This window comes from Taudactylus pleione, unplaced genomic scaffold (genome assembly GCF_031769625.1).
Source record: "Taudactylus pleione unplaced genomic scaffold, aTauple2 ptg000828l, whole genome shotgun sequence".
Classification (NCBI taxonomy): domain Eukaryota; kingdom Metazoa; phylum Chordata; class Amphibia; order Anura; family Myobatrachidae; genus Taudactylus; species Taudactylus pleione.
Genome location: NW_028285230.1, coordinates 3386199 through 3398470, shown reverse-complemented (window position 1 = coordinate 3398470; position 12272 = coordinate 3386199). Strand labels below are relative to the sequence as shown.

The 12272-nt window shown below is 43.7% G+C and overlaps 1 protein-coding gene across 1 annotated transcript in view; it reads right to left on the bottom strand.

The window, feature by feature from the left end:
- The window catches only part of MBTPS1 (membrane bound transcription factor peptidase, site 1), a 55445-nt gene that overhangs the window by 19967 nt on the left and 23206 nt on the right, over nucleotides 1-12272 (bottom strand). Inside the window, exons 4-11 of the mRNA XM_088458399.1 lie at nucleotides 10971-11174; nucleotides 9926-10036; nucleotides 8887-8996; nucleotides 4455-4571; nucleotides 3649-3716; nucleotides 2733-2835; nucleotides 2213-2364; nucleotides 761-922 (exon numbers count right to left, since the gene is read on the bottom strand). Of these exons, the coding sequence (XP_088314525.1) occupies nucleotides 761-922; nucleotides 2213-2364; nucleotides 2733-2835; nucleotides 3649-3716; nucleotides 4455-4571; nucleotides 8887-8996; nucleotides 9926-10036; nucleotides 10971-11174 (1027 nt within the window). The remainder of the gene's footprint in view (nucleotides 1-760; nucleotides 923-2212; nucleotides 2365-2732; nucleotides 2836-3648; nucleotides 3717-4454; nucleotides 4572-8886; nucleotides 8997-9925; nucleotides 10037-10970; nucleotides 11175-12272) is intronic.

Genomic DNA, 12272 nt, shown 5'->3' with positions numbered 1-12272 from the left:
AACCCCAGTAAAAAGCAGGGTTTAACACGTGCTTAGCCCGTGAAACCCTGCTGTGAGAACAGCGCACTCCGGGTCACGATGACCTGGAGTGCGCCGCAAGCTGGCCGATTGGTCCAGCTTCAGTGGCGCTTGGAGATGACGTAATCTCCAAGCGACCACTTTCACGCCAGACCAGAGCGCTCGCTCTGAATCAGGGCCCTCCTACCTAAAAATGGAGCGGCCAAAAAGATGGTCGCAATGGTCAAGACCATCGCGACCATCGGGCTTGCGACGAGACCCTGCGGTAGGGTCTCGCTGCCGCAAGCCCAGGAGTGCTTTTGGCTCTTTCAGAGCCAAAAGCACTCCCACTGACATCACTAGTGATGTCAGTGGGGCCGGCCCCAGACGGTAGGCGTTCCCATGGGAACGCCTCCGTCTGGGCAGCAACGCCCCCTGCACGCCCACCAAAGGTGGCGTGCTGTCACTCACCATCGATAGCACGCCCCCTTTGGTGCGAGACCCATAGCGACAGCTTGGCTGTCGCTATGCGGGTCTCGCGCATGCGCACTAGGGCACCATCGACCTGCTTGCGAGCGCTCAGCGCTCATGAGCGGGTCTGAATCAGGCCATCTGTTCCAACTCCGGGTCAGACCCAGAATTTTGGTGGAAAAGGGGTAACAGATGCACGTGAACCAAAGCAGGATCATCTTGAACGGTGTATGTTTGCATGGATTTAGTAATGGGTTTGGCAACTGTACAACTATTTATAAATAAAAATGACCTGGCTTGTGGTTTGTAACTGTTGAGGATCTGGTAAGCCCGGAGAAGGTCCAGTTTTCCATGTCCCTGTTCAAACATATTGACGCCTGGAAGTCTTCTAGCAGAAGCAATGAGGGCCTGCTTCATGCTGGCTGGATTCACCATCTCCCGCTTCTGTACTGTACTGGAGAGACACAGAATTATTAGTAGATAGTCCTGACTTGCCTGAGGTTTATTGCACAATCCCATTCAGACAGGTACCAACTGCCCACCCTCAATATTTTTACTGTTAATCCAAGGAAACACCAAACACTGGCATAGTAACAAGAACGTAAGTGGTAGTTATACCCAAAATACTCAGATAAGACCCTAAGTGGGTACGTACAGATAAAGAGATGGAGGGGCTCCAGTGAGTAAACTTGGAGTAATATTTATACTGTGTAAAACAATAAACACACTGACTAAAACAGACCTTTGCCATCCTCATTTACTACACTCGTTAATGCCACATGTACTACATTTGTAACACTCCACGAGATGAGCGCATGTCTGGATTATTGTATTTCCATTTACAGCAGACTTGCAGTGCAGCAATGGTCCTTCTCCCAGCAGCCCGTGGGTTTTACTCATTAATGTCAGGTGAAAGTAATGGACATCAGCAGTGAAAAAAAAGTGCACATCAATAAAAATGCAAATTATTTATAAATGGTAAAATAAATCTTAATCACCAAACAAGACAAAACAAGCAGGCGCTTCCTGGCATCACACTTAGGGCCTAGTTCTGCAGTGCACATCGCAGTATTGCTGATTATCGGATCCTGCAAAATCGCTCCGTTTTCCGGGAGTGGGAAGGCCAGGATCTGCGTCCATGGCCTCGCAGCCTGGACAGGACCCAAGCTTAGTCACAGTCATGTTCTCAGTCATGTTCTTCCTATAACATTCCTCTAACATTACAAACTCTGAGCTGAAACACTGCAACCTAGACTAGCATTTTATATGCACATTAAACAGTGGCCATTAACTGTTGTGAAACTACATATCCCAGCTTGCCCTAACAGCAAAACTGTGGCAGGGCATGCTGGGATGTGTAGTTCCACAGGTTGCATATCCAACATAAACCACCGCCACATATCAGCAACCTCACCCATGCACCACACATAGCTGCAGCGTCAGGACTACTCCTTTACATTGTATCTCCAAGAGACACCTCTGGCTATAGCAGCCCCCAAACACCTGCCCTATGATTGTGATTTTGGCACAGTGTAGCCCTGCATTTTTATTGTAACATAGGCTAAACTGAGGACAACCAAAGAGTGTTAAAGAATGGCAAGAATGTGTAAATCTGCACTTTTGTTTTCATTACATAAAGGCGAGGACACACAGGGTAAAGGGGCACACAACATTTTATGCACTCCGTGATGACCGCTCCTGCAATCAGACGGCTGTTTGCTTAAAGAGCAAGAGAGGTATTTACCTAACAAGTAATGTCACAGCTCCAGCCACCACAGGGGAAGCTACGCTTGTACCCGAGAGGGAGCGACAGCCACCTTTCATACCAGATCCCCGAACCCCAGAACCGTAGGTGACTATGTCAGGCTTCATCCTTCCATACCCACCAGGCAGCTCCTGCAGGAAAGCAAAGGGAAACATCAGCACCTCCTTTGTGACAGAAGACTCTATATTCTCTATCATAGGAACTAGCAGCACTGTCTCAATTTTAGACTTCATACATACAAGTATTATATTAAAAAGAAAAAAAAAAAAAAAAGAATTGTGCCATTTAATCCCCTTGTCAATTTGTAGTGAACCAGCTTTTGGGGGCACTACAGAAAATCAAGAACTTCTCCCTTTCTTTTAAACAGGACATAATCAAATGCTATAATGTGGGTGGTGTTTTAGCGGTCGGCTACTGTAGTCACATATTAGTCTACTAACAAGAATAATAAGGACAGCTGAACGGCAGCAGTTAGAAAAGTCACTGTAAGTAGAGTTACCCATGTGGTCATTCCCCTTGAAGAAAATCGAGCTATGTTGTCCTCAAAGTCAATACCACCAACTCCAATGACATCCATCTGGTCCGCTGGGTTGTTAAGTGTCCTGAGGAAGAGCAGACAGGTATTTATCTATTATCAACAGTTTTATATAGTGCAGCATATTCCGTTGCGCTTTACAACTGGAAACATTTATAGAACATAACAGGATAATAACAGACAGAGGTAAGAGGGCCCTGCTTGCAAGCTTACAATCTATAGATAGGAAGGAAACACTAAAGATAAATGCTGAGGATTTGATATCACATTAGTAGTATTTATAAAATTGCCTTAAATTTCTTGTAGTACTGTACAATTGGGTGAAGATTACCAATCAAAATAGGTCACAATTGGGGGTAACAGTATACAAAGAGAAAAACACCAGACATACTGGGAGAACCAACAATGTACAGCATGCACATACCCCTGTAGAGGCAAAGGCATATAAGAAATACCTAAATCAAAACAAGCCACTAAAAAAGTACTATAAAGAAAAAATAAAGATTGGTAAAAGCCAGAATCTGCAAACGGTGTGGGGGGATTCAATTGTTTGAGTGCCCGCCACTAGTGGGCGCCCACCAGCAGCAATTTAATTGTTCTGCCGTTCGGGCGCGAATACTGCAGGTGCCGTAATTTCCGGTGGCTGGTCAAATCTGCAGATGATCAGCGGATAAACCGTGGCATAGTAAATATACTCCTAAATACATAGTTCTGTCTGCTAGGGATAAACACTTGTCACACCTTGTGTGTAATAATATCAATATGGGAGGCAAAAATTGATGTAGGTCTGCTAGCTTTCTCTCATTCTACTTGGCTCGTGTGCTTTGCAGATTGTGTACACAGAAAACCAGACCCCCCAAATACATATACCCATTCATACCCATAGAGGGGTCCATCATTTCCTATGGCAGAAACCATGATCACTTTGTTAGCTGTTAGTTCCCAAACCTGCACAGGAGAAAAAAAAATATATATATATATATATATATATATATATATATATATATATATATATATATATATATATATATATATATTACTTAAGGAGACACTTCCTGACATACAGATGTGTTCACATACATCTATCCCTAGTGCACTACAAGTCACACCGCACAATGCGGGAGCTCAGTGTGACTCTGTAGCACCGAACGTCTCTTCATGACGTTTTACCTTCAAAAAAGTCTTATTCGCATGGCGATGCGAATGATTAGCACAAGCAGTTTCTGCTGATTAAAATGGTATGCAGTGTGCCTATGATCTGTGTGTGACTGCGGGTGTATCGGCATGCCAAATGCTACGTTACAGTCGCTGACACTAATGTAGTGTTTCACATGCAGATACACAGTCGCACACAGAACGCCACGCGAATAAGATGCATTTGAAGGTAAAAATTTGCACGAAAAGATGCTCGGCACTACAGTCATGCCACGGCGCGTCTACAAGGGCTGTTTAGTGCGCAAGGAGGCTAGATGTATGTGGACACATCTGTACACCGGAGAGCTCAGGGGTTATGTAACACAATGTAGTTAGCTCATTTATCTGTTACTTATAGTGATCATATTCAAATCTGAAGCTTTCTGTAAGAAGGAGAACTTGGTCATTTAAGTCACCACCTATGACGATAATCTCAAAAACGAAATAAATAGAAATTGTCCGGGGCAATAACTCCAAATTATCACAACCAACCTTGTCCACAAAAGGATGATCCATGAAGTCAGGACCCCCGATACTGAGGTTCAGGACATCAATCTTCTTCAGGATGGCGTAATTAAAGGCATCCAAGAACCAAGAAGTGTAGGAGACCTGACGAGAGACGATGCACACAGAATCTGTGAGAAGCCCATATGAGAGATGTAGGGCTCCCTTGTAATGCTTAGCACCTGGGAGAGAGAATGAAGCATGCTTCTCTCCTGTTACATGGGCATGTATACTACTGCTACATATGGTCCATTTCCAGTATATGCACAGCGCAAAACAGTGTCAGAGCAGCAGCACTCTCCCCCTCCTGACTAAAAGGCACACATCCACTAGACCAGGGGTGGGGAACCTTTCTTTCTGCCGATGGCCATTTTGATATATAGAACATTATTTTCGGGGCCAGTGCAGGCCACGCCCCCTCTGAGTGACGTCACATGGGGACGAGGTTACAAACGCTGGTGATTACAGCAATGCCCGGAACATCTTGAGGATGCTCCGAGGAGCTGTAAGGGCAGCGGTGTAACCGTCTGAAGAATCCTAAGGACGCTCCAGGCGGCACTGCTGCATAGATTCTGGCTGCAGGGTTCCATTATAGGCACCCTACTAAGCTAACCAAATGAGGCTACCAGAAAAAAGCTCAGAGGGCCAGCTCAAATGATTCCGAGGGCCTTATACGGCACCCGGGCCTGAGGTTCCCCATCCCTGCACTAGACAATTAAATTGAGCGATTGAACAATAACGATATCGTTAACTAATAGTTTGCTAATAGTTTGAACATAGTTAAGAAAGGGCTAAAACGACCAGCGATGCGCGCTCCCGCTGGTCGGTTAGACATCTATCGGACAAATGTTGTACAACCTTACGATACAGTCAGGTTCAGTAGGTTTGCAGATGACCGATTGTGCCTACACTGAACGACTGCTCGGTCAGTGCAGGCTCATCACAGACTGACAAACGACTGTACGATTACAATGTCGTAATCGTGCAGACGTCTGCCTGTCTTCTAGTGCATGTGTGCCTATCACAGCAGCCACAGCCTCCACCCACAGGCTATGTGCACACACTGCACTACGATCTCCAATAAGAAAGGTGCATCCTCCAATAAAGGTGAACAGGTGGATAGTGATACATTTGTGCCCAGGGCTCAGTCATTGCCCTATACTGAACGGGCATCTAGAAACTGCCAATATTTTTAAAAAAAAATTTATATTGTGCCAACATATTCACTAAAAATAGTGTGAAACAGCAGGTACACTTCTACTGGGCACCCACTGAAGAGCTTATAATCTGAATGGGGATAAGGAAAGACACTGCCCCATAGAGAGTTTACAATCTTATGGGATAAGGAAAGACACTGCCCCATAGACAGTTTACAATCTTATGGGATAAGGAAAGACACTGCCCCATAGACAGTTTACAATCTTATGGGATAAGGAAAGACACTGCCCCATAGAGAGTTTACAATCTTATGGGATAAGGAAAGACACTGCCCCATAGAGAGTTTACAATCTTATGGGAAAAGGAAAGACACTGCCCCATAGAGAGTTTACAATCTTATGGGATAAGGAAAGACACTGCCCCATAGAGAGTTTACAATCTTATGGGATAAGGAAAGCGTGCAATAGTGGAGGATAATGTGACTTTCCCTGACATTGTCATTTATGGCTTTATTTCATAGTTTTACATTGACAGTCTGTATGGCCGTGGTTCCCAAACCGGGTGCCATGGGGCTCTTGCAGGGGTGCCGTGAGTTGGTGGTGTAGGACCAAGAAAATTATTCATGGCCGATGTGATAAGCAAAAGCCAGTGCCGACAGCAGCCAATCTTAAAATATGTATATACAAACAGAAGCACAACCCTGCCCACCACCACGTAACTCATGACAAATGAGCACAATTTACTTAAAATGTAATAATTTTTGCAGAATTTCTCAATAAAGAAACTTTTGACTTCGGGGTGTGCCATGAAAAATATGCCGATACTAGTGTTTCTCAAACTCTGACCTCAGGACCCCACAGGTCACATTTCCCAGGTCACCCGGCAGGTGCACAGGTGTAGTCATTACACACTGACATTTTAAAAGATCCACAGTTGGAGCTAATTATGTCACACTTGATTCTGTGAGGAGACCTGGAAAACATGCACTGTTTGGGGTCCTGAGGACAGAGTTTGAGAACCTGTGATCTAGGGCACCGTGATTCAAGAAGGTTTGAGAACCGCTGCTGCTGCATGGTGACACAGCCACAAGGGTGCACATCTGCCGGGATTCCAGCAACTAAAGCCTGAATTCTGAGCACTGCGGCTGCAAACCATCAAGTACAGGATATGTGCTTCCTGCTGGTTATACGTCCAAGCAGGAAAAGTGCTGTATTTATACAGGAAGAAAAACTACATTCCTTGTAAGTTTGGTTTCTTCAACCCACTTACATAGTTATAAAGTGATTTGTTTCAGTTGTGTTTACATACAATCACATGTATTTATAATGCCACAAATTATACACCTATACATAAGCACTGCTCCAATTTCTCCGTCTAGTATCTCCCTTTGCAGTACTCCACTTCCATATAATGTCTTCCCTGTTTGCGGCTCTGTCTCCATATAGTGGAGCTAGGAGTGGACAGGGCATCTCATCATATCTGTAACAGTCTTCCTGTATCCAAATATATACCTGTCTGTTCATACGTGTGACTCTGAATAATGAGAGAACCCAAGCGAAGAGAATTCTGCTACGTAACAGCCCCCTTCCTGTGGGGAGCAAACAATGTAACACTAATATAAATGTAAACACAAGAACAATAGGACTAAATTAAAAGGAGGGGAACTTGTTGACAATGGGTCTTAGCCAAAATTAGCATCTGCTACTCCTACCGTAGAGAACCAGAGCGTAAATGCTGCCGGCTGAAAACCGGAGTCCCTTAAATTAATAAGTAGCCACAAAAGCACAGCAGCGTGCAGGAACCTGGAGCTAATCCTAAAATTGGAGACCAGCTCCGCAGAACAAACATACATATTCATTATTATAATGAATCAAATGTTTCCAGAGAAAGCGGGTGAATTATATGCTCGCAGACAAAACCATCTTCCTATACTAACTGCATTGGGGGCAAAGTTTGGATGTAAATTCTGATTTGCAGTGTCAATTGTCTGAATGAACATAGTTTAACTCATTCCTGACCTCCAACTGTTAATTTGTGGTCGCTGGTTTGGTGGTCAATATTGGGGCCACATAATGTATTCCCAGTGTCTGGATGTTCCTTATATTCCAGTGACCACAGCCCATAGCCACCCAATCACTTTACATGCTGTTTAAAGTCAACAGTGTTGATCAATAGTCAATCCCACAGAAATCTGGTTGTGTTACAATATCACAGATTTCATCTACGTGTATGGAAACCCCGAGTGCAGTGAGAGGGAGGTCTGTTCTCCCCCCTGCCCAACAGCGCTGACACAGTGAAGGGGTGTCCTGACGGACGCTTGAATGGAAGGAGCATCAGGGTAATAACTAAAACATTGTCATTGTTTTGTGTAATGTCTGAACATGGTTAGAACTAGATGTACTAACAAAACTTAGAGCTGTGTGCGTGCAAGTGCTTGGAGCTTAGGAGATCATGTAATTCCAGAACTAATTGCAATAGTGACAAGGGATGATCTGTATATGGAGTCATATCCTGGATACTCAGCTGGACCTTGGTGACAAGGCCGTGCGTATTTGTCCACGTACCCCTTTCCCCCAACACCCAAACAACCTTAACCACTGACACTAATAAGCTAACTCCCATACACTAACCTCCAACCCTAATATCCAAACAACCCCCCCGGACTCTTACAAACCACTAACCCCAATACCCTGCTCTATAAAATACTAGCCCCTAACTCTACTATCCTAACACTAATACCCAAACAACTGAACTCCCTAACCAACCTTAACCCCCCCTAACCAAACCCCTGACCCATTTGCTAACTCATAATCTAACCCTACATGGACAGACTAGATGGCCAAATAGTTATAATCTGCCATCAAATTCTATGTTTCAGGTGGGTGGCACCAATACATCTGCGGGCAAATTCTGATCTGTGGACATAGATGATCGGGGTTCCGTCGATTTATGGCAAAATACAGCAGGTTAAAAATCCCAGACTCACAGGTCCAGGTATTTTTTTCATTGTAATAGGCGAACCAAGGCTTTCCAACATGACGGATTGCCCCAATCGCCAGGCATCGGCAAAACCAGGAATTGCCCCCATAGCTGCCTGATGTATGGGCCCCATTAATCTAGACCACCACCACTGTGGGGACGTGTCATAGGAGTGTGTACGTGGAATACATTTGATATCCATCAACATACACAATAGGAAAATTGTAACAAGACCATGCAAACAGAAATTCAACACCAGGATAGTGCTAAGCAAGGAAAGTACCTGGCTATTGGTGAAGACTCGGTATATGTGTAATTCAGAGTCTGGAGCAAATCCCTGGCATTCCCTCATGCTGGCAATGACACCTGCCACAAAGGTCCCATGTCCAAGCCCTGTATAAGCAGAGAAAGCACACAGGAGTGACGGCTGTTTCATTTCCTCATAATGAATAATGAAAGTGCAAAGACACAGAGACAATTGTGGGCCAAATATAACGTGTGTACGGACCCTTTCCACACACAGGGGGAACCCAGCTGTATTTCTGAACCAGAGGGTGCATAGTGCAAATTATGGGAGTTTCTTAGCTAAGTTTGGAAAGGTCAGCCCCATGCACAGGCTTGGTATAGTTTTCATTTCAGAATAATGACAAGTGGCAATATTAGATTTATACAAGATACAGGGTTTTGACTATTAGGCTTTTCTTGCTTTATATTTTCCCCTGGAGACATCAGTGAAGTAGCTTTCTTGGTAAAGGAAGTTTTCCTCTCCTATGAGAAAAGTGGCTCGGGGCAGAAGAGAATATCCTGCCCAGTATCCATTACTAGGAAGTCTAATGGTAAGCCATTAGTGAAGACAAAAGTTATACCAAGAATAAATAAAATAACCAAGTATAGAGGCTCAATAAATACAGCACCTAACTGGAAATACTGGATAAGTGGGCAGCATTCTTCATTAGGAGAATAACTATTTTATACAAAGCTTTAGGAGAAAAGTAACAATACATTTTATAAACCGTTTTAGCAGTGGTCAGATGGCAAAACATTGTAACAACTTCCTGTTTAAGTTATTAAGCAATAAAATGTGGATAGATCTTGCAAGTTGGAATAACCTTATTTTAGCCTCAAGAATCCATTCTATAGTTGTCCTTTATAAATAAGGCATCTGTAACCATCATTTAAAGGTATAGATTTATCGAAGGCTCAGGCACCATTATATGGTTTCACTACAGTAGATCAGCACTAGAACTCTCAAGAGAAGGACAAAATGAGAATAGCAGATCAAGGAACAAAGTCTACACTCCGTAAGACTGGCTTATACTTACCATCATCTAAGGTTTTCTCATTAGTCCAGTTGGTTCGTTCCTTTACATTTTTAAAGTGTGGGTGTCTCTCACTTAATCCAGTGTCAAATACGGCAACTCTGACGTTACTACCTGGATTAAGAGAAATGAGGTTTAACACAAGACGGCGAAAGAGACCTGCAGAGATATCATGGAGGTCCCACTGCCAGCTCTGGGGGTTTACAGAACCTCTGCTATTCCCTTACGTCCCATACAGCCCACATGGGGTCCATGTGCAAGGCACAAAGCCATGCTATACCCGTGTCATTACATACTGCTTAGGAAGAAGTTACTAATTCATATGGTCTACCACTTTATATTGCATCTCTTTAATACTAGATCAAAAGTTAGGTTATATTTTCGCTAGCTTGTTCCTAGTAATAGGGGACACTTATGCTAGACATTAGTACGTGCAAAGTCTGTGCCCCAGCCGTAACCAGATTTGCAGGTTTATTCTTCCTCTCTGCCTTAGATCCAGCCCAATATGCCTACATTAGATAAACCTATAAGATATGACAACTGTGACATACCTACGCCTTGCATCAGGCTTTTGGAAACCATGATAACAAAACTGACAGGCTGGTTATTGACAATGAAGACAGGATTACTTGGCAGACAATGATAGCATGAATGAGTTGCTGCTTACAGAGCCCATTAATCAACGAACATATATTAGGCATTCTAAACATTCATCACTAAATAGTTCCATTACACAAATATAATGGGAAGAAAAAAATGTAACATATTAGAAAAACTAAATTGCATATCATAGTGGATCAAAAAGCCCATGCCAATCATGCTCTGATCTCTCCTGCTGACGGCACAGAACACAGAACCACTCCTCACTGCAAACACTGCCAAAGGGATCATCATCATCCAGCGTTTATTAAATGTCAACATTTTACGCAGCTCGAACTAAAGTTGATCTCCATCCAACATACATTTGGTGAACTTATTATCCTATGACGTCTCTCATAAACCACTAAGACTGCGGAATAGCCACCGTGATGTGGCCTCTGACATGTACCTGTATATCCCAGTTGCCAAAGAACATCAGCCTGCAGTGTCTGAGCCACCTGGCGTGGTATGGCTCTCAGGAGCCGGCGGCTAGAGTGTCTTCCAGTTGCGTGCCAAAATCCTGAGGTCAGGGACAGGCTGGCTCTTTTGAGTGGACGGGACGACTGCCATTTCTGACTCCACTTTGTCTCATTACAGGGGGCGGGAGGATCACCTAATATGGCAGAAAAGAAAAGAAAAAAAAAAAAAAGCCAGTCAGGGAAATCTAGAGGCCTCAACCAACTACAGCAAAGACTTTCAAAAACGGAGGCCACCAAAGGTACATTGTTTAGGCACGTGCACATCTACAGAGGAATGCAGAATTGGTGGCATCCTTGATAAAAACTATACCACCATAAAAGTAATCTAGGAGATACCTGAAAAAGTCAGCAAATCAAGCACAATTGGCAGATTTTATAAAAGCAAAGAAACCAAATAAAAATTAAACAAGTAAAAAGCAGATAGCACTACATATAGTCAAACAATGGGAAAAACAGTATAATACAAATACAAGTAATTTTTCCCCTTAACCACAAAAACATTGATTGTGGTCAGGATTGGTAAAAAAAACAAAAAACACTTAGTACTCTGTACGGTGTGGTATGATTGACCGCAGACGTGAGCCCGGCGGTTCAAATCCCGTCAGAGGTAAGTACCTACCCTCACCTCCCCCATGGGTGCCTGACAGGTCATGTCTTGTGGAATGCTTTAATCATGCACAAATGATATAAAACAAAAGAAAGGAAAAAAAAAAAAGGATTCCCTAAGAGAGTGCACAAAGCCCTACAAAATATCTAAAACTTAACCTTTATTTATACTATTAATAACCACTAATGCACAGATGAGTTAATCTATTTTGATGGGCCAGTAATTATCCCATCTGCTTCCACAGGCAGAAATCCTCAAAACATGACCTGTTGGGGGAACTTGAGGGTTGAGATCCACTGGCTTAGAACATTGGAAGATGCAACTATGGATCACGAGAGTCCACACTTGGACCAAGTGGTTAGATGTTTTACATTTTGGTTCATATACACCGGTCATCACTGTTACCTGAGGAAAATTCAGGTAACGCAGGAGCACGGGTGGTTCGGGCACCCAAAACAACGGCCTTTGGACACATTTCTTCTCGCACCTCAGGAGGATGTGAGAAAACAGCTCTATCGGGCGCCCAATCGTATAGACACCTATTGGGGGGGGGGGGGGGTCCAAAGCAATTTAATTCCCGCCATTGAGTCTGGTCCAGTGGACACGCTCCTGTCAGACTGAAACG